General features: G+C 36.8%; 5 protein-coding genes and 1 non-coding gene across 7 annotated transcripts; 3 read left to right on the plus strand and 3 right to left on the minus strand.

The window, feature by feature from the left end:
• Nucleotides 1–475: 475 nt before the first annotated feature.
• LOC117618249 lies at nucleotides 476–2909 on the minus strand. Its single transcript, XM_034347847.1, has 3 exons — nucleotides 2589–2909; nucleotides 1634–1688; nucleotides 476–1103 (listed from the first exon to the last, which is right to left on the minus strand). The coding sequence occupies exons 1-3, from the start codon at nucleotides 2793–2795 to the stop codon at nucleotides 781–783; spliced, it is 585 nt and encodes a 194-aa protein (XP_034203738.1). The 5' UTR covers nucleotides 2796–2909; the 3' UTR covers nucleotides 476–780.
• A 16-nt stretch (nucleotides 2910–2925) lies between these two features.
• On the plus strand, nucleotides 2926–4853 carry LOC117618250. The gene is made up of 3 exons (XM_034347849.1): nucleotides 2926–3054; nucleotides 3193–3335; nucleotides 4602–4853. The coding sequence occupies exons 2-3, from the start codon at nucleotides 3222–3224 to the stop codon at nucleotides 4719–4721; spliced, it is 234 nt and encodes a 77-aa protein (XP_034203740.1). The 5' UTR covers nucleotides 2926–3054; nucleotides 3193–3221; the 3' UTR covers nucleotides 4722–4853.
• Nucleotides 4854–4950: 97 nt separating this feature from the next.
• Nucleotides 4951–7735, plus strand: LOC117618248 (UPF0187 protein At3g61320, chloroplastic-like). Its single transcript, XM_034347846.1, has 4 exons — nucleotides 4951–6044; nucleotides 6516–6683; nucleotides 6794–7000; nucleotides 7473–7735. Exons 1-4 carry the CDS (start codon nucleotides 5334–5336, stop codon nucleotides 7647–7649), a joined length of 1263 nt encoding a protein of 420 aa, XP_034203737.1. The 5' UTR covers nucleotides 4951–5333; the 3' UTR covers nucleotides 7650–7735.
• Nucleotides 7736–8167: 432 nt separating this feature from the next.
• TRNAV-CAC lies at nucleotides 8168–8241 on the minus strand. Its single transcript has one exon. It is a non-coding gene; the product is annotated as a tRNA-Val (tRNA).
• A 7490-nt stretch (nucleotides 8242–15731) lies between these two features.
• LOC117617940 lies at nucleotides 15732–18190 on the minus strand. The gene is made up of 3 exons (XM_034347576.1): nucleotides 17872–18190; nucleotides 16917–16971; nucleotides 15732–16386 (listed from the first exon to the last, which is right to left on the minus strand). Exons 1-3 carry the CDS (start codon nucleotides 18076–18078, stop codon nucleotides 16064–16066), a joined length of 585 nt encoding a protein of 194 aa, XP_034203467.1. The 5' UTR covers nucleotides 18079–18190; the 3' UTR covers nucleotides 15732–16063.
• On the plus strand, nucleotides 18186–20136 carry LOC117617941. 2 transcript variants are annotated; one of them, XM_034347578.1, is made up of 4 exons: nucleotides 18186–18276; nucleotides 18314–18337; nucleotides 18476–18618; nucleotides 19885–20136. In XM_034347578.1, the coding sequence occupies exons 3-4, from the start codon at nucleotides 18505–18507 to the stop codon at nucleotides 20002–20004; spliced, it is 234 nt and encodes a 77-aa protein (XP_034203469.1). In that variant the 5' UTR covers nucleotides 18186–18276; nucleotides 18314–18337; nucleotides 18476–18504; the 3' UTR covers nucleotides 20005–20136. The 2 variants fall into 2 exon arrangements, with proteins under 2 accessions (XP_034203469.1, XP_034203468.1); XM_034347577.1 differs by having other exon boundaries at nucleotides 18228–18337.
• Nucleotides 20137–20220: the final 84 nt, after the last annotated feature.

Consider the following 20220-nt stretch of genomic DNA (forward strand, 5'->3'; position numbering starts at 1 on the left):
TCTATGCTAACTAAAATCATGAAGATGATCGAGACAAAGAAGCTCACATCTGAAGTGATCTTTTTAACTGAACAATCAGTGAATTTCGGGTGTCCCTTTGTTAAAGGTGAGGCACTCACTTCCCTTGGCACTCAGTTCTCTTATTTGGGATAGGGATATTTCTCAGCTTGTGATTGAGTCTGACTTTGTCTATTTGTTCTCCTTATGCCAAGGGTGATTCTATGGACACCCAATCATTGTCTAAAGACTTCTATGCAATTGGGCTATAATGGAAAGAAGTATGGCAGCATTTCTGATCAAAGAAAAAACAGCAGATGGCTTACCTTGGTCTGGGTTTGCACCTAGGCCTGCATGTGCTGGCCACCCCCAACCGTTTTTAGTTGATGTGCTAGCAGATGAATAGCATGGCATTATGAAAATAGTACTGCATCCTCAGCAGAGACACTTCTCAAACAACCCATCTTTCTGGGATTACTGTCACAAATTTCATTCTTAATCTCAAGTGTAAAATTACATGCCAAACTTATCAGAAATCGGAATATTACATCATCTTAGCTGATCCCTTTTGAAGAATCATAGTGTACAACTCATTCAAATGAAAACATTACACCCATTTCCATTTATCAAATAATCAATGTATCCCTTTTATACTAATATCATGGAGCATGGTTCAAGAATCTCTGCTAGCCCTACCATTCAAGCAACATTGAGATAGCAAGAATCAGAGAGCATTTTATATCCCTACTTAATGTACTTCAACCAGACCATAGAACAGTAGGATTATGTTACTGTTACTTTGCTCCCATTAGCTCGAAATGACTCCTTTGTTATCCCACAGTAGACTGGGTCACTGCCTAAAAAGGTGATGAAATTCCAGCCAAAAGCTGAACCTCCAACAACATATGTCCCTTGAATTTGACCATCTTCAGCCTTCTCGCTGGATATACCTGACGGAAATTTATTTTCTGATGGTTTTCCAGAAGCTCTAGTATCTTGGGACTTTTCACCTGATAAAGGCTGGCCTTCCGGCACATTCTTACATCTTGCTGTGGAAACTGCTTCTGCTGTCATCTGTTTGTATAGTTCCATCAGAAGCTTCACTTCTGCAATTTGCAACATACAGGGTTGAAAATACATCTCATAATCAATCCATAAAAAGTTACTTTCTACTTGCCCATCATATGACAAGTAATAAGCAATGTCTCTCATGCAATTGGCTCCGTCATTGAAAACCTTGGATCCTAAATTGTTCCCAATGGGATTAAGAAACAAAAACTACAAAAATGGAGCACAAGCATACATGAAGCTCAAGAAATTCAAAACTCAGGATAAAACCATGGGTGAATTTAAGAGATGAGCAAGACAGATGTCTCCTCACAAAGGAGGCCAAAGTCCATCTGAATATTACGCTAACGATATCCTAGAATTTGGTGGCCAACAAGGAAAATACGGCAAACTAAGTTTCAAGGATGAAACTCTACATTTTCATCAACATGAAGAATTAATAAATCAAGTTAGGGCGCAAATGGAAGTTGGACACAATAAATCAGGTCAGCTTTCTCATACGAATCAAAGGATACCTATGTGTCACTGTGTTAAAATGACAAATAAAATAAAATCTTCACGTGCTTACGTTCTTGGATGTCATTGGCCGCCTTGCATAATCGAAAGTCAGGGGTCCGGAGAACCTTCAAGATAACAAAAGACAAAAAGTTAGCCCTCCTTACTTCACATAATGTAGCAAACAAAAGAAGCAGTTCAAAACATTAGGATGTAGAGCTATTAATTGATTGTGATTACATCCACAACTTTGATAGACTAACAATTTAAGAACCAAGCTAACACCCAATGGCCTATCCCCAGCAGTCTCTACAGAACCTAATGTACTTTACAGCAGCCATGATCTCCTAATTCTACCCATGGCATATACAGACTACATAACATGCATAACGCATTATACTTCATCTGAGCCTAAAACAATCAAGCACAAACAGAAATGGTAGCAAATAGACCCTACTTTTGAGAGTTTCACTTAACGCAAACTAACAACACCTCAATTCACTTGAACCTTAAATTTCTTGTCTTCATCCTTCACTTTATATTAAACGTCCCGTGCAACCGAAAAATTAAAAGAGCGACAGACCCTCTAAAATAAAAACAAAATCAAAAGCAGCAATCATTGGTAAATGTTTACCAAGTACAGTCATTTCCATCAAAATCACTGTTTAGACCAACTTTCCTATGAAAGCTGCTAAGGGCACCCCAAAAAACAAAAGTACAAGGGCGCAGAATGACAAAGATTATACATTTGATTTCACCCACACAAAAAAATTATTAAAGATTATCCATTTTTAAATTTTTAAAAGAAAAAGGAAAGAGACGGAACAATAAAAAGAAAGAAATCATTAGAAATGCTCAAGAAAGCAAATTGTGAACCCAAACAAGCCCGAATAATGTACCTCAAATCTAAATGTAACCAAGTTAAAAGACAAATTCAATAAAAAGGAAACCCAGATCACATAAATTCTCCAAATTTACAACAAATTCAGACCAAGATACAAACTTTGACAAATGGGTCTGAAATGTACCTCAAGAAAATGAGGACGAATCTCCTTGAGGACGGCGCGAACCTTGAAGTAGCTGGAGTTGGAGATATGGGCATCATTGTCAAGGGGTCTCTTCTTGGTCTTGGGAGGAAGAGAAGACGGGGGAGGCTGTGGAGCGAGAGCTTCTTCAGAGTTTGGGGGGTTCGCGATTTGCGTGACTGTGGGCTGGGCTGGGTTGGGATCTTCCATTGATGAAGAGCTGAGAGGAACTATTGGCTTTCTGTGACCAAATAAAGGAAAAAAGAGAGGAACTTTTGGCTTCTAGATTTGCAGGAAGAGAAATATTTGCGGTGCGTTTGGCTGTCAGTGTAAGCTTAACTGGTTAAATATAAGAGACCCAGATGGTCAAGAAGTAATAACTGCAGCAGAGCAGTCTCTTGGGACTATGTGTAATAACTGCAGCAGAGCAGTCTCTTGGGACTATGTGTAATAAACTGCAAACCAAAGGGTAGTTTCTGATATTATATAAAACGCATTTTCTTCAGAGGCCGCCTTCTACTTTCTTTTCTCACTTCCAAAATTGAAAAACCTCTGTCTCTAAAACCAAGTATCAAAGTCTGTTACTTTAAACCCTTTTTTCTTTCAGAGAATCCAAGTGAAAGCAAAACTACCACGATGAACTCACAAACTGATAAGCTGGTGAGGAGGACAACTATGGTGGCCACCGCTACTGCTGCCTATTTCCTCTTGACTGCTGATTATGGCTCTGAGCCCAATGCTCTCGACCCTGTATGTTCTTTTTCCTTCCCGTGATTTCTTTTTCCCAAAATTACTATTGAATCTTGTTGAGAAATGGTAGGGGGAAAACGAAAAACTAGTCTTGGTGTTACAATTTTCCCTTTGTTTGTTTTGCAGCTAATTAAATTATGAGATGTATGATATGCCCTTTTAGTTCACAATGTTTGGGGTCTTTCGATTTTGGGGGTTGATCTGTAGTTGCTAGTTGTGGACTAAACTTGGGTTTTATAATTGGGCTAGTTGGGCATCTTGTTTTTGCTTTGCATCGATTTTGCTTTTGTTGCTGTTTAATGTGCTGCTTGTTGAGTCACTACCCTATAGCAAAAACGTTTTATTTATATTGCAATATGCTTAACATTGTTAGGTCCTCTGAAAGCTAGACTAAAGATTGGGTTTCATATATGTCTTGGTATTTGATTATCTACATCTGGTTGTTCATGACCAGAAATAACCAAAGAAACTTTTCTATCATCTAGATTTGACTCTTCATGACGAAGAGGTAGAAAAGTATGATGTGGGAGCACTCTTAGGCTAGCCTTGTTTTGGGAACATTGAGTGGGGTATTAAAGAATGACTTCTTCTTGACATTAGAACTATACGATGTTCAAATGGAATATTGAAAAATTTGGGAAGTTACAAATAGGTGCAGTCATTAAAAGAGGCATCTCTTAGTGAGAATATGAGAGGATGTCATGTGATTCAGTCAAAGGAAGGCCAACTTCTCTAGGATATCATTAGAGACTAAGAGAGAACAAACAACATCAAGAATGTGTTATTTTGACAAATACGGTTTAACCATAAGCATCCCGGGACTATGGCTTTCAGGGCTGCAAAAAATTGTTTTGTATTGATATTTATACAAGTCATATATCATCTGTCACACATAATGGAAGTTTGTTGTTTCTGTAAGGATAGCATATCAGCCTTTGAAAGTGTAGTGTGATGAGGCTCCACTCACAACAGATTATGGCTGAGATTAGTGATGAGGTTTAAAGACTAGATTGTTTAATGTAAAGCATGTTTTTTCTTTTGAAATAAGGCAGGATGACTTTTGTAATTTAATTGAATCAATGGTTATGAAAAGCTGAGATTCTTTCCTCTGTTCATGTCCTTTTTTACTGTCTTAGAAAACTTGCAATTTGTTAGTAGGTTCCCAATTGGCAATTGTCATAGGTTCTTTTGGTAAATATCGGTTTTGTTAATACTTGGTTTACGGTAATTGTTTCAAATACTAATTGCACAAAGTTGTGATGGCAGGTTAAGAGGGCGATACAGTCTGCTGAAAGTTCTGTGAAAGACTTCATCTTTGGAGCAAAGAGGCAACCTGAAAAAGAAATTGAAAAGTTGGCCCCAAACAGTGCTAAGGAACATCCTTAGTTTAATAGGCAGTTAACAATGTATAGAAAGATAATCGTTTTGGGAATGATTCTACTGTTCTTGTAAGTTGTATGCGGTGATATATTTGGACTCTGTGTTCCTTTTGCAGAAGATATTTCATGTTTTGTCTCATGTATGATCTTCCCCTTGCTGCTGAGATAAAAACCTAAGTATGGATATGATTCTTGGGTCACCTGAAGCTCAAATGCACCTCATCTTGACAATATGCACGGTGCTTTGAAATTTAAGAAGCTGACAAAAAGAAAACAAGAACTGAGATAAAAAAAGATTAATAAATATGATTTTTATGTAAGTGATAGGTAATGCTGTGGCAATGTGTTGGATGGTGTTGAGGTTGTTTATGGTGGGGTATTCAAATGAACGGTTCAGATGAGCCTGTCACTGATATTGGGTCCCACTAGCATACTCACTTTTGTTAGTATCAGATTTTGGACATGTGTAAAAACCTCCTTCACATATAACCGTTGTTTAACTAACTCATCTACTTTCTCCCTCTCAGCTCAGCTAACACTCTTCACACACACACTCTGTGAAACCCTAACATGCCCTTTTCTTCTTCCGTCTCCCTCCTCCAAACTCTAACTCCTACAAATGCTGATACAACCCGTAAACCCCATCAAACCCACCACCAACATCTCTCTCTCATCCAAATACTCTACCCCAAACACTTTTCCAACCCTTCCCTCCAAACCTAAAACCCTCAAGTTCAAAGTCCTCTGCTGCTCACCCTCCCCAACCCCAAACCCAAACCCAAACCCACCATCATCATCATCTTCATCTTCCTCTCCAATACAAGCCGTAATCTCAATACTCCAGATCATACCCGACTGGGCAGACAGCATAAAAGAGCGTGGCTTCAGACAGAACAGAACCCTTTACGACCATGAGAAATGGGTTCATCACAGAAGCTCTTACCGCCATCTCCGGCACTTTCTTACGAGCCTTTCGTCAAGGGTAATCTTGTCTTTGATACCACCAGTCATTGCTTTTACTTTAGTGGCAGTGGTGATTGCGAGCTACAATTCAGCGGTTTCATTGAATTGGCTTCCGGGGTTTTTTCCGGTGTTGAGGTCCTCAACTTTGCCGTACCAGCTGACAGCACCGGCATTGGCGCTGTTGTTGGTGTTCAGGACAGAGGCTTCTTATTCAAGGTTTGAAGAAGGGAGGAAGGCTTGGACTAAGGTGATTGCAGGGGCTAATGATTTCGCAAGGCAGATCATTTCCGCGGTTGAAAATTCAGGTGATGCACAGCTGAAGAAGGCACTTTTGCAGTATATTGTGGCCTTTCCTGTTGCACTGAAGGTTTGTGAATTTCAGTTTTTCGATGTTAATTGTTCAAATTTTAGCATGCCTTCTTATATTTGCAAGTTCATCAGATTTGCTGATTGAAAACAAATTTTTAAGGATAGTTTCGGAGGACTCGAATTTAATGAAATCAATGTAACATCCAGAAAGTTTTTCATTGTGTACTAATATAATATTGAGAGTGTTGGTGGTTCCAATTGGACAAGTTAGTTCAATGGTAGGGCATTTTAGCAATGGTTTATAATTTTGGAATCCTTTGCATTATTTGAAGGCGCAATGTAAATGTGTAATTGGTAGAGAGATGCTCAGATAATTTTTTAACATGAGCTAGAACCTACCTTTAGTTTCATTGATTTTTCTGTGCTGAAGAAAACCTGATTCTGTAACTTTTTCATTTCTGGAACTATTATTTGATCACATTGATATTGGTAGCACAATCAATTGATAGATGTTAACTTTTAAATGCAGTGTCATGTCGTTTATGGCTCAGATATCAGACAGGACCTCCAAAATTTGCTTGAATTAGATGATCTGTTAGTTGTTTTGAATTCAAAACATCGACCCAGCTGCATTATTGAGTTCATCTCCCAGAGCCTTCGATTGCTAAATTTGGAGGACTCAAGGAGAATTATGTTGGTAATCCCTTCCTAGATTAATATCACAGTTTCAAATTACTATTTTCATTATATGAGCTTTATGCATGAAGAAACTCAATCAGTATCTTACATGACTTAATCATTATACAGCAATCAAAAATCTCTTGTTTCCATGAAGGGATTGGTGTATGCGAACAACTAATTGGTACTCCCATCCCCCTCTCATATACGCGCTTGACTTCAAGGTTTCTAGTTCTCTGGCATCTCACTCTCCCTATCATACTTTGGGATGACTGCCACTGGATTGTGGTTCCTGCTACTTTTATTAGTGCTGCTTCTCTGTTCTGCATTGAAGAAGTATGTTCCTTTCTCTGCCTGCTTTCTAACATATATGTTTTTTCCTTGTTTCAATGCAGTGTTTGTCAACAATTTTTTTTTTAATACGACTGAGGTAATCAGGCACAGGCAAAGTAAATTGCCTTTTGTCATTCTTGGTATAAGCTGAATGAGAGAAATGGTGTGTGCCATCACCTTTTAATTGTCATTCTCAAACCATTCATAAATTCATGTATGTTTCATTCTAGAACGCATACTTTTACTACTCTAAAACATATATAGACTCTCAAAAATTGTTCGAAGCAGATTGTGGGAATTCTGAAAGTGAAACTTAGTCCCATACTCATCATTCTCCTAAATGAACTGGATTACTGAAAGCCGGTGGCAGAAGATTTCAGAGAACCTTATCTGCTACTCTGTTATATGAGTTACCTCTCCTTGATCTCTTATTGGTAGATGATGCATGCTCTAATAGGGTAATTGATATCTGCAGGTGGGTGTTCTTATTGAGGAGCCATTTCCAATGCTTGCCCTTGATGACCTTTGTAATTCAGTTCAAACCAACGTAAGTGAGGCTCTTGCTAGAGAAAAACTAATTCAAGCGCGGCTTGCTGCAAAAGGAAAGATCCAGCCTGAGCAGCAGTTTCAAAATGGTCAGCCTAAGTCTTAGGTGGATGAGATACTCAGTCAGGATCATCTCCATACTCTTACAGCCGCCTATACGTAAACCCACGAGGCTGCAGACCTATCAGTTTCTTGGCATTTTTTGAAATCTAAATGATGCATTACAACAGGGTTGAGATTTGTAAATATAAAAGTATAGAGGAGTATGTTTCATCAATGTATATGTCACCTTGTCATACTTTTGGGTCTTCTGAGTCTTGTTTTTAAGTAGATAGTTGGCTTTGAGTGCAACATTACAATCTAGCAGGCTTTGCAATCTGCAACTTTAATTGTGTTGATGCATGCATAATTTTTGAAGCGTTTATCTCCAAATCCCACAACAAATTACAAAGGAGAGGAATTAAGGGGTTTCTTTGGGGCTTTTAGGCCATCACAATATGATTAACATGAACCAAAACATCTCATGATGAAAACAGTAAAATTGAACAATTGGGAAGACTCCATGTGTTGTTATATTCTGCATCTTGCCAAGCCAAAAACAAATAAAAAACAAATATTTTTAGATGTCTGAGCCCGGGTTCGAACCGGGGACCTCTAGTGTGTGAGACTAGCGTGATAACCGACTACACCACCCAGACAATTTGTTTATCCTTCTTCAAAAATAATTTATAAACACTACAAGATGGCGTTAAAAGCTTGCACTCAATCACTTCTCTTTCAATAGTTGTTTATTGCACCCTCCCCTTTCTTATTGAACTTTAATTTTAAATATTTGTTGGTTGAAAATTTGACATTTTGATGGAGAGCCAGTGAAAACTTTGGATGTCTAGCTAGTACTCTTTACAAGAATTTGGACAGGTAGGGAAGAGAGAAGGCATAATGACTATACTAAGCTGGGTGCCAAGCAAAATTAATTAAAACTTTAATATGATAAGTTGTCACTCTTGTAAAGAAGTTATACAGAAAGTAACACACATGCCTATATACACAAACCCAAAGAAGAAGAAAAAGAACTAAACATATGTCTGTCATAATCCCATCTTATGAGATGGCACAAGCACTAATACAGGTTCCCATTCTTTTCTTGTTCTGAAAGTTCTCTTGAATTGTCTCCAACTGCAAAATGATCTCTTCGAATGTCGGCCGGCAATCTGGATTCTGGTGCCAGCATTCTTTAAGGAGCCTAAATTATTCAAAGCAGAGAGCACTTACTTCATTATCATATGCAAAACAAATGTCTGTTTAAGAAAGAGAGTAATGTGTCTTGTGCAATTCAAGATTACTGATTCTACTAACTTTGAGTTTGATTGCAGGCTATTGTCTCACTTTTAAACCAAATTCAAGAACAATGGATTCTAATTGGCAGCAAAATGAAGCACGACAGTTCCAACTGTTTGGGGTTGCTAGAAAAATTTTAGGACATGTTCCTAAAGACTCTTTTGAGTAATGCTTGTATTGTATGTAGCTGTAAGGTTTATTTTTGTGCTTGTTAACAACCTGCTATGGGATAACATTTAAAGTAGTCGAAGAACACTCACGTCCTGATTGGTTCCGGATACAAATAAGAGAAGAGAGGCGGTCGAGAATCTTCATATGCTCGCTTGTCTGCAATTTTCTCCGGGTCCTCTGCCAGATTAGGTGGTCCTCCTAGAAACATCTGTAAGCAAAATCTGTGACTATATATGACATAGTGGAAAGGCTCAAATTGGATATGCCATAAGAAATCATCTTCATAAATGACTACTGGAATATAAGATTTCTAAAGTTTAAAGCAAATGCACCTCATGTACTATCAGAGCAAATGAGAAGATATCGATACTCGTCCCATATGATTCTCGACGATAAACCTCAGGCGCCATATAACGATCTAGCAAAGATGACAAGAGCATTAGAGCTAGCACCAAATTGCCAGGGATATATACTTTGTTTTTAGTGAAAAGGCATCTCTTACATGAACCTGTTCGTCCAGTCATTTTGTAACCAGATACATCATTTTGCTGTGCAATTTTGCTTAAGCCAAAATCTGTGACCTTGAGTCTCCCAGCTTCATCCTGTAACACATTTCTATAGAACAAAGAAGAAGCATTGGTTGCCGGGGAGGGAACAATCTGTATAATTCACTCTCAAAATGCATTTTAATACTGTTTCCTTGCTGTACCTTGGTGTCAAATCTCTGTGGATTATAGGGCGTGGTTTATGCTGATGGAGATAATTCATACCTCTGCAACATTTTTGAACATAGTTGTCAACAACAAGTTCACATGAAAAGTCTAAAAAAATGGAGAAAAAATAGTAACATATACAAATGAGATATGTGACAATAATGAAAAGATACTTTTTTCACAGTCCCTTGGGAGGTCATTATCAATTTATAACTTTAATTTCATATTAGTAGGATATATGAGTACCTGGCAATATCTAAAGCATAAGAAACTACGGTTTGTAAATCAAGTCTTCCTTTCCTCTTTAATATATCATGCAAACTTCCCTGGTGCATCAAAATTGGGAGAGTTTAAACATGAACATGAATTTAGGAAGAAAAGGAAATTAAGTATTAAGACAACTTACATTGCAAAGATACTCGGTAAGGAAGATCAAGCGGTCAGTGTGCCTCAGAACACCAAGAAATTGCACTATGTTAGGGTGGCGCAACTTTTGCCACAAAGCAAGTTCCTTCAGAAAGATAGTCCTGCAATTAGCAAAGTTAGTTCAACTTGGTTGAATCCGGAAAATGAAGATACTGGCATCAATTTACGACTTTAGCAAACCAAATAGCATGGTTCTGTGCTTAATATAAGCAGACCGAAAATCTAGACTAACCAAATATTTATCAAATTCAAAACTATATGCAGACATTCACACTGTTTAAAATGCACATGATGTGACCAACCCTTTCCACACAAGGTGAGAAAGATCATAGGAGGTTTTCGTTGGTATGATAGTTTACATCAAGTTTATACTTGTTATTTCTTATCAGTGATTACTTTCTCTTTTAACTGCCATGATCTATTTATTATGCTGCCACTTAAAAGAAGACTAGAAACCATTAGATCAAAGATATGCAGATAGAGAAACTCACTTCACCGTCGGATTGGAAGCAATGGAAGATCGGATTGTTTTAGCAGCAACTTCTGTACCACGCCACTTCACTAAATAAATTTCACCATATGATCCCTGCATTGCTAGGAAATTTTAAGTACATATGAAGTATCATGAAAGGGACAGAAAACCAAAAAAGTGCAGGTGCAGATGTTAGATATTTCACACAAAGCCTACTGAACAAAGTTGGAACATCAAAATGCGCTGAGGTGCCTTCCTTGCAATTATGTTCCAAAAGAACATCAAAATGTGAACCTCATGAATGTTTTGTAGTATCTATATGCTACGTCAGTAAACTAACGGAGTTTTTGACGGAACGTAATGGCAGGAACCATTTGTGATCACACATACTAACCTTGAGGACATAATTGACCAAAAAAAAAAAAATTATAATCTAATAGTTTCGTAAACATTAGGGATATTTTGTGATAATAAGCCTATGGTTTTTTTATAATCTGGGCTCCTATTTTAGGTATAATAGTGAATCTCCTCATTTATTAATGCATAAAAAAAAACTAGCTTTTCTTTTCCAAATTTACCCTTATTAAATGTATCATTTTCATGTTTTATTCCATTTATCTAAATTTTTGTAGAACTTTCTTACCATCTTGTTAAAAAAAAAAAAAAAAATTTAAAAGATTTTTTTTTTTAAAGAAAATAAAATGTCTGGGTTTTTTTTTCCAAAATATATATATATTTTTTAAAGGAAAAATAAAGTTTTTCATCCCCCTTATTTTTCCCCTAAAAAGAAAGTGCCAAAACCACCATTTTTCAAAAGTAAATTAGCATTCCAGTGTGAACCTTGAATTTGAGATGAAAATTCCTTTAAGAGATGATGATGTTGCCTCTTTTATGTTAAGCTAGTCATCTTAATTACTAGTGCATTAATGTCAATATGAAGAGACTAGCTAGGTGGCTCCACCAATTGACAATTTGTTCTATTCCCATATTATACGCATGCACATGCAAACTCATATATGTCATATATTGAAAGATCACATTCGGTGTGTTAGGGTTGGTTTGGATTAGATAATTCAGTAGAATCAACACATCTTGAATTAAGAAATTAAGTAGAGATGAAGGATTTTTACAATTTGTGGGGATTAAAATGGGTAAGTTATAAGGTATTATTAGTATCCTACCATTTTATAGGGATTAAAAGGGGCAAAGTTTCTTCATGAAACCACAAAATGTAAAGTGTAATGGAATTATAGAATAATTGAGAATGTAAAAGTTATTTTGTACAGTAAACAGAAAACGAAAGTTCTTTGAATTAAGCCGATTGCTATGACAATAAGCATACATTACATCAACAAGAAAGAATGCGTGTTAAAGGAGTCCAGTTTGGGCTACGACATTGACTATGGGTAAAAGTGGGAAGTGTTGAGATTGGAAAATTCGTATGCAATTTTAATGGGACACTGTCACCGTGTAGTAAATGGTGCAGCAAGTCATGTGGCATCAAATGATGGTTGATGTTGAAGACAATTTACTTTCCACCTAATTAACTGTTTTTTTCTGGTTCACAGACGTATTGAAATTGCTTGAGGCCCTACCCTAAAATATACCTTTCCAATGTGAACCCTTGAATTTAAGAGGAAAATTCCTTTAAGAGATGAAGATGTCAATATGTAGAGACTAGCTAGGTGGCTCTACCAATTGAAAATTTGTTCTATTCCCATACATGCAAACACATATATATTGATAGGTCATATTCGGTGTTTAGGATTGGGTTAGATAACTTAGTAGAATTAGCGATCTTGAAGGGAATTAGAAAGGACAAGTTTTATTCATGAAAACAGAGACTGTAAAGTGTAAAAGTATCTTATACGGAAAGCAAAATAGGAAAGTTCTTTGAATTAACCTGATGGGGAATGCTAGTAGCCTTCTCTTCAACATTCTATTTTGGACATTCTCCCTTTTTTCCATGACATATGTCACTTCCCATACACTTAAAATAATGACATTAATACATCAAACCAACCACTTTTTGTTTTCCAAGTTTATCTTTATTAAATGTATTGTCCTTCAATTTATCCAATTTTTTTTACAACTCTCTTGCCATATGTAAAAAAATTTTAAATAAAAATTTCTGTTTTTTTTTAAAATAAAGAAAATGTATATTTTTGTAGAGGAAAAACGTTTTTTTTTTTTTTTTTTTGGTTATAAAAAAACACAATAATGACCTTAAAACATCCACAAAAGATATATCCTTTTTTTATACAGACAAAAGACGTCCTTCTAAGGAAGTCTGTTTTAAAAGGAAGTTCATTGATTGCATTTTCAAACCATTAATTCGGTAAGTCTGATTATTGATTTTTTTTTTCTTTCTAAACCATTAATTAGGTAAGTCTTATTTGTTGGAGTCTTTCAAAAAAGAAAAAAAAAACCTAATGTTTTTTCTTATTTAATTTTTTAACAAGGTGAAAAGAAAGTTGTAACAAATTTGGATAATAAATTTAAGGAAACATTAAAATCAATACAAAAAATAAAAGTAAATTTGGAAACAAATGTTATCTTATTTGATACATTAATTACATTGTTTTTAATGTAAGAAAAGTGACACATGTCATGAGGAAAATGGAGAAAGTCCAAAAGAAGGTTGGAGAGAAGATTGCTAGCATTCAACATACTTTCTTCCCTTCCTTGAATGGGAGTCTTGTGGGATTTACATGAGGTGGTAGGAATGGCTATATTTTCATCAATAACACTACGTCACATCGACTGATTACATTGTTAAGAACCTTCATCATTGCTGAGCTAGATTAGTGATGAGCTGGCATAGTCAGTTTATTATTTGATTAGTTAAGAAATTAGTTTCTAACCGAATTACTAAATGAGAGCTTACAGCTATATTAGGCAATTATTGTATCAAGAATGAGTTGTTGAGAATATTGTAATGTTTCGATAATTCAATAAATAATATTTGTTACTCTGTGTAATTCTAGGGTTAAGGTTGAAAGGGGTTTAACACACATAATCATATGTGACAGCTGTTAAAAGTCTTATATAGTTTTGCTAGTAACTTTCTCTTTCATGGGGGCCCTGTGTTTGATTAGGTAGTTGGTATGGCAAAGCTAACTAAGGCAATTAGAAAGATCAACCACATTACTTGAGACACAACCCATACTCCTACCGAAGGCGATAGTGGGGAATTCTCTACAATGGGAGAAAGTCCGACAAAGCAATGCCGCATGGAGGTAGAAGAGGCAACAAAAGCATCGGCTTTCTTTGTGCTAGCAGCTGCGGTAAAACAGAGGATGCAAGCATTATCTGAATGATCAGGCTTAAAGTTGTAGGTGGCTAGTACAGTCTACTTGCTACTAAAGTTATTTGCAAATTGACACATTATCTATCACATGATGTGGTATAGTCCTCTAGTCTTTCTCCAATGAGTTTTAACACCCACACACACGTTCCCCCAACCAAAAGAGAGCCATTCATTGGTATATAAGTCTTCCTCTAGTCTTCATTTATTGATTGGTAAAAGTCTTCCTCTAGTCTTCATTGATTGATTGGTAGAAGCCTTCCTCAAGTCTAATAAACACCCATTTTTGTCCCACTCCTCATAACAAAGGAGGAGGACATGTATTTTACCTTTTTCATTTATGAGCACATGTATATCCTTTTCTGATAAGTCTACCTTTAGAATTTTCTTCGTTATTTAATATGAAAATTACATAAAAAAAGAGCATAAATTCCATACATTATTTCATTGACTAATTTGTCTTCCTCTAGAATTTTTTGAGTCATTTAATATGAAAATTTACATAAAGAAAGAAATTTTCTTCGTCATTTAATATGAAATTTACATAAAGAAAGAATAGAAATTCATACATTATTTCATTGACTAATCTGTCTTCCTTTTTGTTTGTTCCCCCAATACACAATAGGAATTCATACACATCAATAAGTTCAAACTTAATAAAAAATTGACAGACCAATTAAAGAAAGGCAGTGTGCATTTAAAGAACGCGTGTTAAAAGAGTCTAGTCTAAGCGATGATTATGGGTGAAAGTGGGAAGTGTTGAGATTGTCTTGACTGCGGGCCCTTCCCTTTCCGACTGGACTGACTCGGGGAAGGGTCAATCTCCTCCGGAGCATGCTGCACGCAACCACTCATTCGTCCTGACAAAATAGTAGTAAAATCTTATGCAGTTTTAGTGGGATCCCACGTAGCAACCACAGCAAGTCATGCGGCATCAAATGATGATTGAAATTGAAGACAATTTGGTCTGTTTTTCGCTGCCGTCAAAATAGGAATAGGAAGGGGAAAAAACCATTGCCTTTTTCACATTGAGCCAATTCATTCATGGGCAGCATGTGATCCATTTGAAGACAAAGCATGCAAGAGATGAAATACGGGTAAATGGAGAGAGAGAGAGAGAGAGAGAGAGAGAGAGAGAGAGAGGAACCAAGCAAACCACGAGAGAAGAAAAAACAAAAACAAAAAACTCGTGGTTATGCTGGTTTAACTCAACAGTATATACTGTGATTTTTTGAATTGAATCCAAGGGAAGGGTTCGTCTGTAGAAAAAAACCACCACTAATCCACAAAAGAGTTTGAATAATCAACTTCCGTCTATGCTAACTAAAATCATGAAGATGATCGAGACAAAGAAGCTCACATCTGAAGTGATCTTTTTAACTGAACAATCAGTGAATTTCGGGTGTCCCTTTGTTAAAGGTGAGGCACTCACTTCCCTTGGCACTCAGTTCTCTTATTTGGGATAGGGATATTTCTCAGCTTGTGATTGAGTCTGACTTTGTCTATTTGTTCTCCTTATGCCAAGGGTGATTCTATGGACACCCAATCATTGTCTAAAGACTTCTATGCAATTGGGCTATAATGGAAAGAAGTATGGCAGCATTTCTGATCAAAGAAAAAACAGCAGATGGCTTACCTTGGTCTGGGTTTGCACCTAGGCCTGCATGTGCTGGCCACCCCCAACCGTTTTTAGTTGATGTGCTAGCAGATGAATAGCCTGGCATTATGAAAATAGTACTGCATCCTCAGCAGAGACACTTCTCAAACAACCCATCTTTCTGGGATTACTGTCACAAATTTCATTCTTAATCTCAAGTGTAAAATTACATGCCAAACTTATCAGAAATCGGAATATTACATCATCTTAGCTGATCCCTTTTGAAGAATCATAGTGTACAACTCATTCAAATGAAAACATTACACCCATTTCCATTTATCAAATAATCAATGTATCCCTTTTATACTAATATCATGGAGCATGGTTCAAGAATCTCTGCTTGCCCTACCATTCAAGCAACATTGAGATAGCAAGAATCAGAGAGCATTTTATATCCCTACTTAATGTACTTCAACCAGACCATAGAACAGTAGGATTATGTTACTGTTACTTTGCTCCCATTAGCTCGAAATGACTCCTTTGTTATCCCACAGTAGACTGGGTCACTGCCTAAAAAGGTGATGAAATTCCAGCCAAAAGCTGAACCTCCAACAACATATGTCCCTTGAATTTGACCATCTTCAGCCTTCTCGCTGGATATACCTGACGGAAATTTATTTTCTGATGGTTTTCCAGAAGCTCTAGTATCTTGGGACTTTTCACCTGATAAAGGCTGGCCTTCCGGCACATTCTTACATCTTGCTGTGGAAACTGCTTCTGCTGTCATCTGTTTGTATAGTTCCATCAGAAGCTTCACTTCTGCAATTTGCAACATACAGGGTTGAAAATACATCTCATAATCAATCCATAAAAAGTTACTTTCTACTTGCCCATCATATGACAAGTAATAAGCAATGTCTCTCATGCAATTGGCTCCGTCATTGAAAACCTTGGATCCTAAATTGTTCCCAATGGGATTAAGAAACAAAAACTACAAAAATGGAGCACAAGCATACATGAAGCTCAAGAAATTCAAAACTCAGGATAAAACCATGGGTGAATTTAAGAGATGAGCAAGACAGATGTCTCCTCACAAAGGAGGCCAAAGTCCATCTGAATATTACGCTAACGATATCCTAGAATTTGGTGGCCAACAAGGAAAATACGGCAAACTAAGTTTCAAGGATGAAACTCTACATTTTCATCAACATGAAGAATTAATAAATCAAGTTAGGGCGCAAATGGAAGTTGGACACAATAAATCAGGTCAGCTTTCTCATACGAATCAAAGGATACCTATGTGTCACTGTGTTAAAATGACAAATAAAATAAAATCTTCACGTGCTTACGTTCTTGGATGTCATTGGCCGCCTTGCATAATCGAAAGTCAGGGGTCCGGAGAACCTTCAAGATAACAAAAGACAAAAAGTTAGCCCTCCTTACTTCACATAATGTAGCAAACAAAAGAAGCAGTTCAAAACATTAGGATGTAGAGCTATTAATTGATTGTGATTACATCCACAACTTTGATAGACTAACAATTTAAGAACCAAGCTAACACCCAATGGCCTATCCCCAGCAGTCTCTACAGAACCTAATGTACTTTACAGCAGCCATGATCTCCTAATTCTACCCATGGCATATACAGACTACATAACATGCATAACGCATTATACTTCATCTGAGCCTAAAACAATCAAGCACAAACAGAAATGGTAGCAAATAGACCCTACTTTTGAGAGTTTCACTTAACGCAAACTAACAACACCTCAATTCACTTGAACCTTAAATTTCTTGTCTTCATCCTTCACTTTATATTAAACGTCCCGTGCAACCGAAAAATTAAAAGAGCGACAGACCCTCTAAAATAAAAACAAAATCAAAAGCAGCAATCATTGGTAAATGTTTACCAAGTACAGTCATTTCCATCAAAATCACTGTTTAGACCAACTTTCCTATGAAAGCTGCTAAGGGCACCCCAAAAAACAAAAGTACAAGGGCGCAGAATGACAAAGATTATACATTTGATTTCACCCACACAAAAAAATTATTAAAGATTATCCATTTTTAAATTTTTAAAAGAAAAAGGAAAGAGACGGAACAATAAAAAGAAAGAAATCATTAGAAATGCTCAAGAAAGCAAATTGTGAACCCAAACAAGCCCGAATAATGTACCTCAAATCTAAATGTAACCAAGTTAAAAGACAAATTCAATAAAAAGGAAACCCAGATCACATAAATTCTCCAAATTTACAACAAATTCAGACCAAGATACAAACTTTGACAAATGGGTCTGAAATGTACCTCAAGAAAATGAGGACGAATCTCCTTGAGGACGGCGCGAACCTTGAAGTAGCTGGAGTTGGAGATATGGGCATCATTGTCAAGGGGTCTCTTCTTGGTCTTGGGAGGAAGAGAAGACGGGGGAGGCTGTGGAGCGAGAGCTTCTTCAGAGTTTGGGGGGTTCGCGATTTGCGTGACTGTGGGCTGGGCTGGGTTGGGATCTTCCATTGATGAAGAGCTGAGAGGAACTATTGGCTTTCTGTGACCAAATAAAGGAAAAAAGAGAGGAACTTTTGGCTTCTAGATTTGCAGGAAGAGAAATATTTGCGGTGCGTTTGGCTGTCAGTGTAAGCTTAACTGGTTAAATATAAGAGACCCAGATGGTCAAGAAGTAATAACTGCAGCAGAGCAGTCTCTTGGGACTATGTGTAATAACTGCAGCAGAGCAGTCTCTTGGGACTATGTGTAATAAACTGCAAACCAAAGGGTAGTTTCTGATATTATATAAAACGCATTTTCTTCAGAGGCCGCCTTCTACTTTCTTTTCTCACTTCCAAAATTGAAAAACCTCTGTCTCTAAAACCAAGTATCAAAGTCTGTTACTTTAAACCCTTTTTTCTTTCAGAGAATCCAAGTGAAAGCAAAACTACCACGATGAACTCACAAACTGATAAGCTGGTGAGGAGGACAACTATGGTGGCCACCGCTACTGCTGCCTATTTCCTCTTGACTGCTGATTATGGCTCTGAGCCCAATGCTCTCGACCCTGTATGTTCTTTTTCCTTCCCGTGATTTCTTTTTCCCAAAATTACTATTGAATCTTGTTGAGAAATGGTAGGGGGAAAACGAAAAACTAGTCTTGGTGTTACAATTTTCTCTTTGTTTGTTTTGCAGCTAATTAAATTATGAGATGTATGATATGCCCTTTTAGTTCACAATGTTTGGGGTCTTTCGATTTTGGGGGTTGATCTGTAGTTGCTAGTTGTGGACTAAACTTGGGTTTTATAATTGGGCTAGTTGGGCATCTTGTTTTTGCTTTGCATCGATTTTGCTTTTGTTGCTGTTTAATGTGCTGCTTGTTGAGTCACTACCCTATAGCAAAAACGTTTTATTTATATTGCAATATGCTTAACATTGTTAGGTCCTCTGAAAGCTAGACTAAAGATTGGGTTTCATATATGTCTTGGTATTTGATTATCTACATCTGGTTGTTCATGACCAGAAATAACCAAAGAAACTTTTCTATCATCTAGATTTGACTCTTCATGACGAAGAGGTAGAAAAGTATGATGTGGGAGCACTCTTAGGCTAGCCTTGTTTTGGGAACATTGAGTGGGGTATTAAAGAATGACTTCTTCTTGACATTAGAACTATACGATGTTCAAATGGAATATTGAAAAATTTGGGAAGTTACAAATAGGTGCAGTCATTAAAAGAGGCATCTCTTAGTGAGAATATGAGAGGATGTCATGTGATTCAGTCAAAGGAAGGCCAACTTCTCTAGGATATCATTAGAGACTAAGAGAGAACAAACAACATCAAGAATGTGTTATTTTGACAAATACGGTTTAACCATAAGCATCCCGGGACTATGGCTTTCAGGGCTGCAAAAAATTGTTTTGTATTGATATTTATACAAGTCATATATCATCTGTCACACATAATGGAAGTTTGTTGTTTCTGTAAGGATAGCATATCAGCCTTTGAAAGTGTAGTGTGATGAGGCTCCACTCACAACAGATTATGGCTGAGATTAGTGATGAGGTTTAAAGACTAGATTGTTTAATGTAAAGCATGTTTTTTCTTTTGAAATAAGGCAGGATGACTTTTGTAATTTAATTGAATCAATGGTTATGAAAAGCTGAGATTCTTTCCTCTGTTCATGTCCTTTTTTACTGTCTTAGAAAACTTGCAATTTGTTAGTAGGTTCCCAATTGGCAATTGTCATAGGTTCTTTTGGTAAATATCGGTTTTGTTAATACTTGGTTTACGGTAATTGTTTCAAATACTAATTGCACAAAGTTGTGATGGCAGGTTAAGAGGGCGATACAGTCTGCTGAAAGTTCTGTGAAAGACTTCATCTTTGGAGCAAAGAGGCAACCTGAAAAAGAAATTGAAAAGTTGGCCCCAAACAGTGCTAAGGAACATCCTTAGTTTAATAGGCAGTTAACAATGTATAGAAAGATAATCGTTTTGGGAATGATTCTACTGTTCTTGTAAGTTGTATGCGGTGATATATTTGGACTCTGTGTTCCTTTTGCAGAAGATATTTCATGTTTTGTCTCATGTATGATCTTCCCCTTGCTGCTGAGATAAAAACCTAAGTATGGATATGATTCTTGGGTCACCTGAAGCTCAAATGCACCTCAT

The sequence above is a fragment of the Prunus dulcis genome, chromosome 2, assembly GCF_902201215.1.
Source record: "Prunus dulcis chromosome 2, ALMONDv2, whole genome shotgun sequence".
Classification (NCBI taxonomy): domain Eukaryota; kingdom Viridiplantae; phylum Streptophyta; class Magnoliopsida; order Rosales; family Rosaceae; genus Prunus; species Prunus dulcis.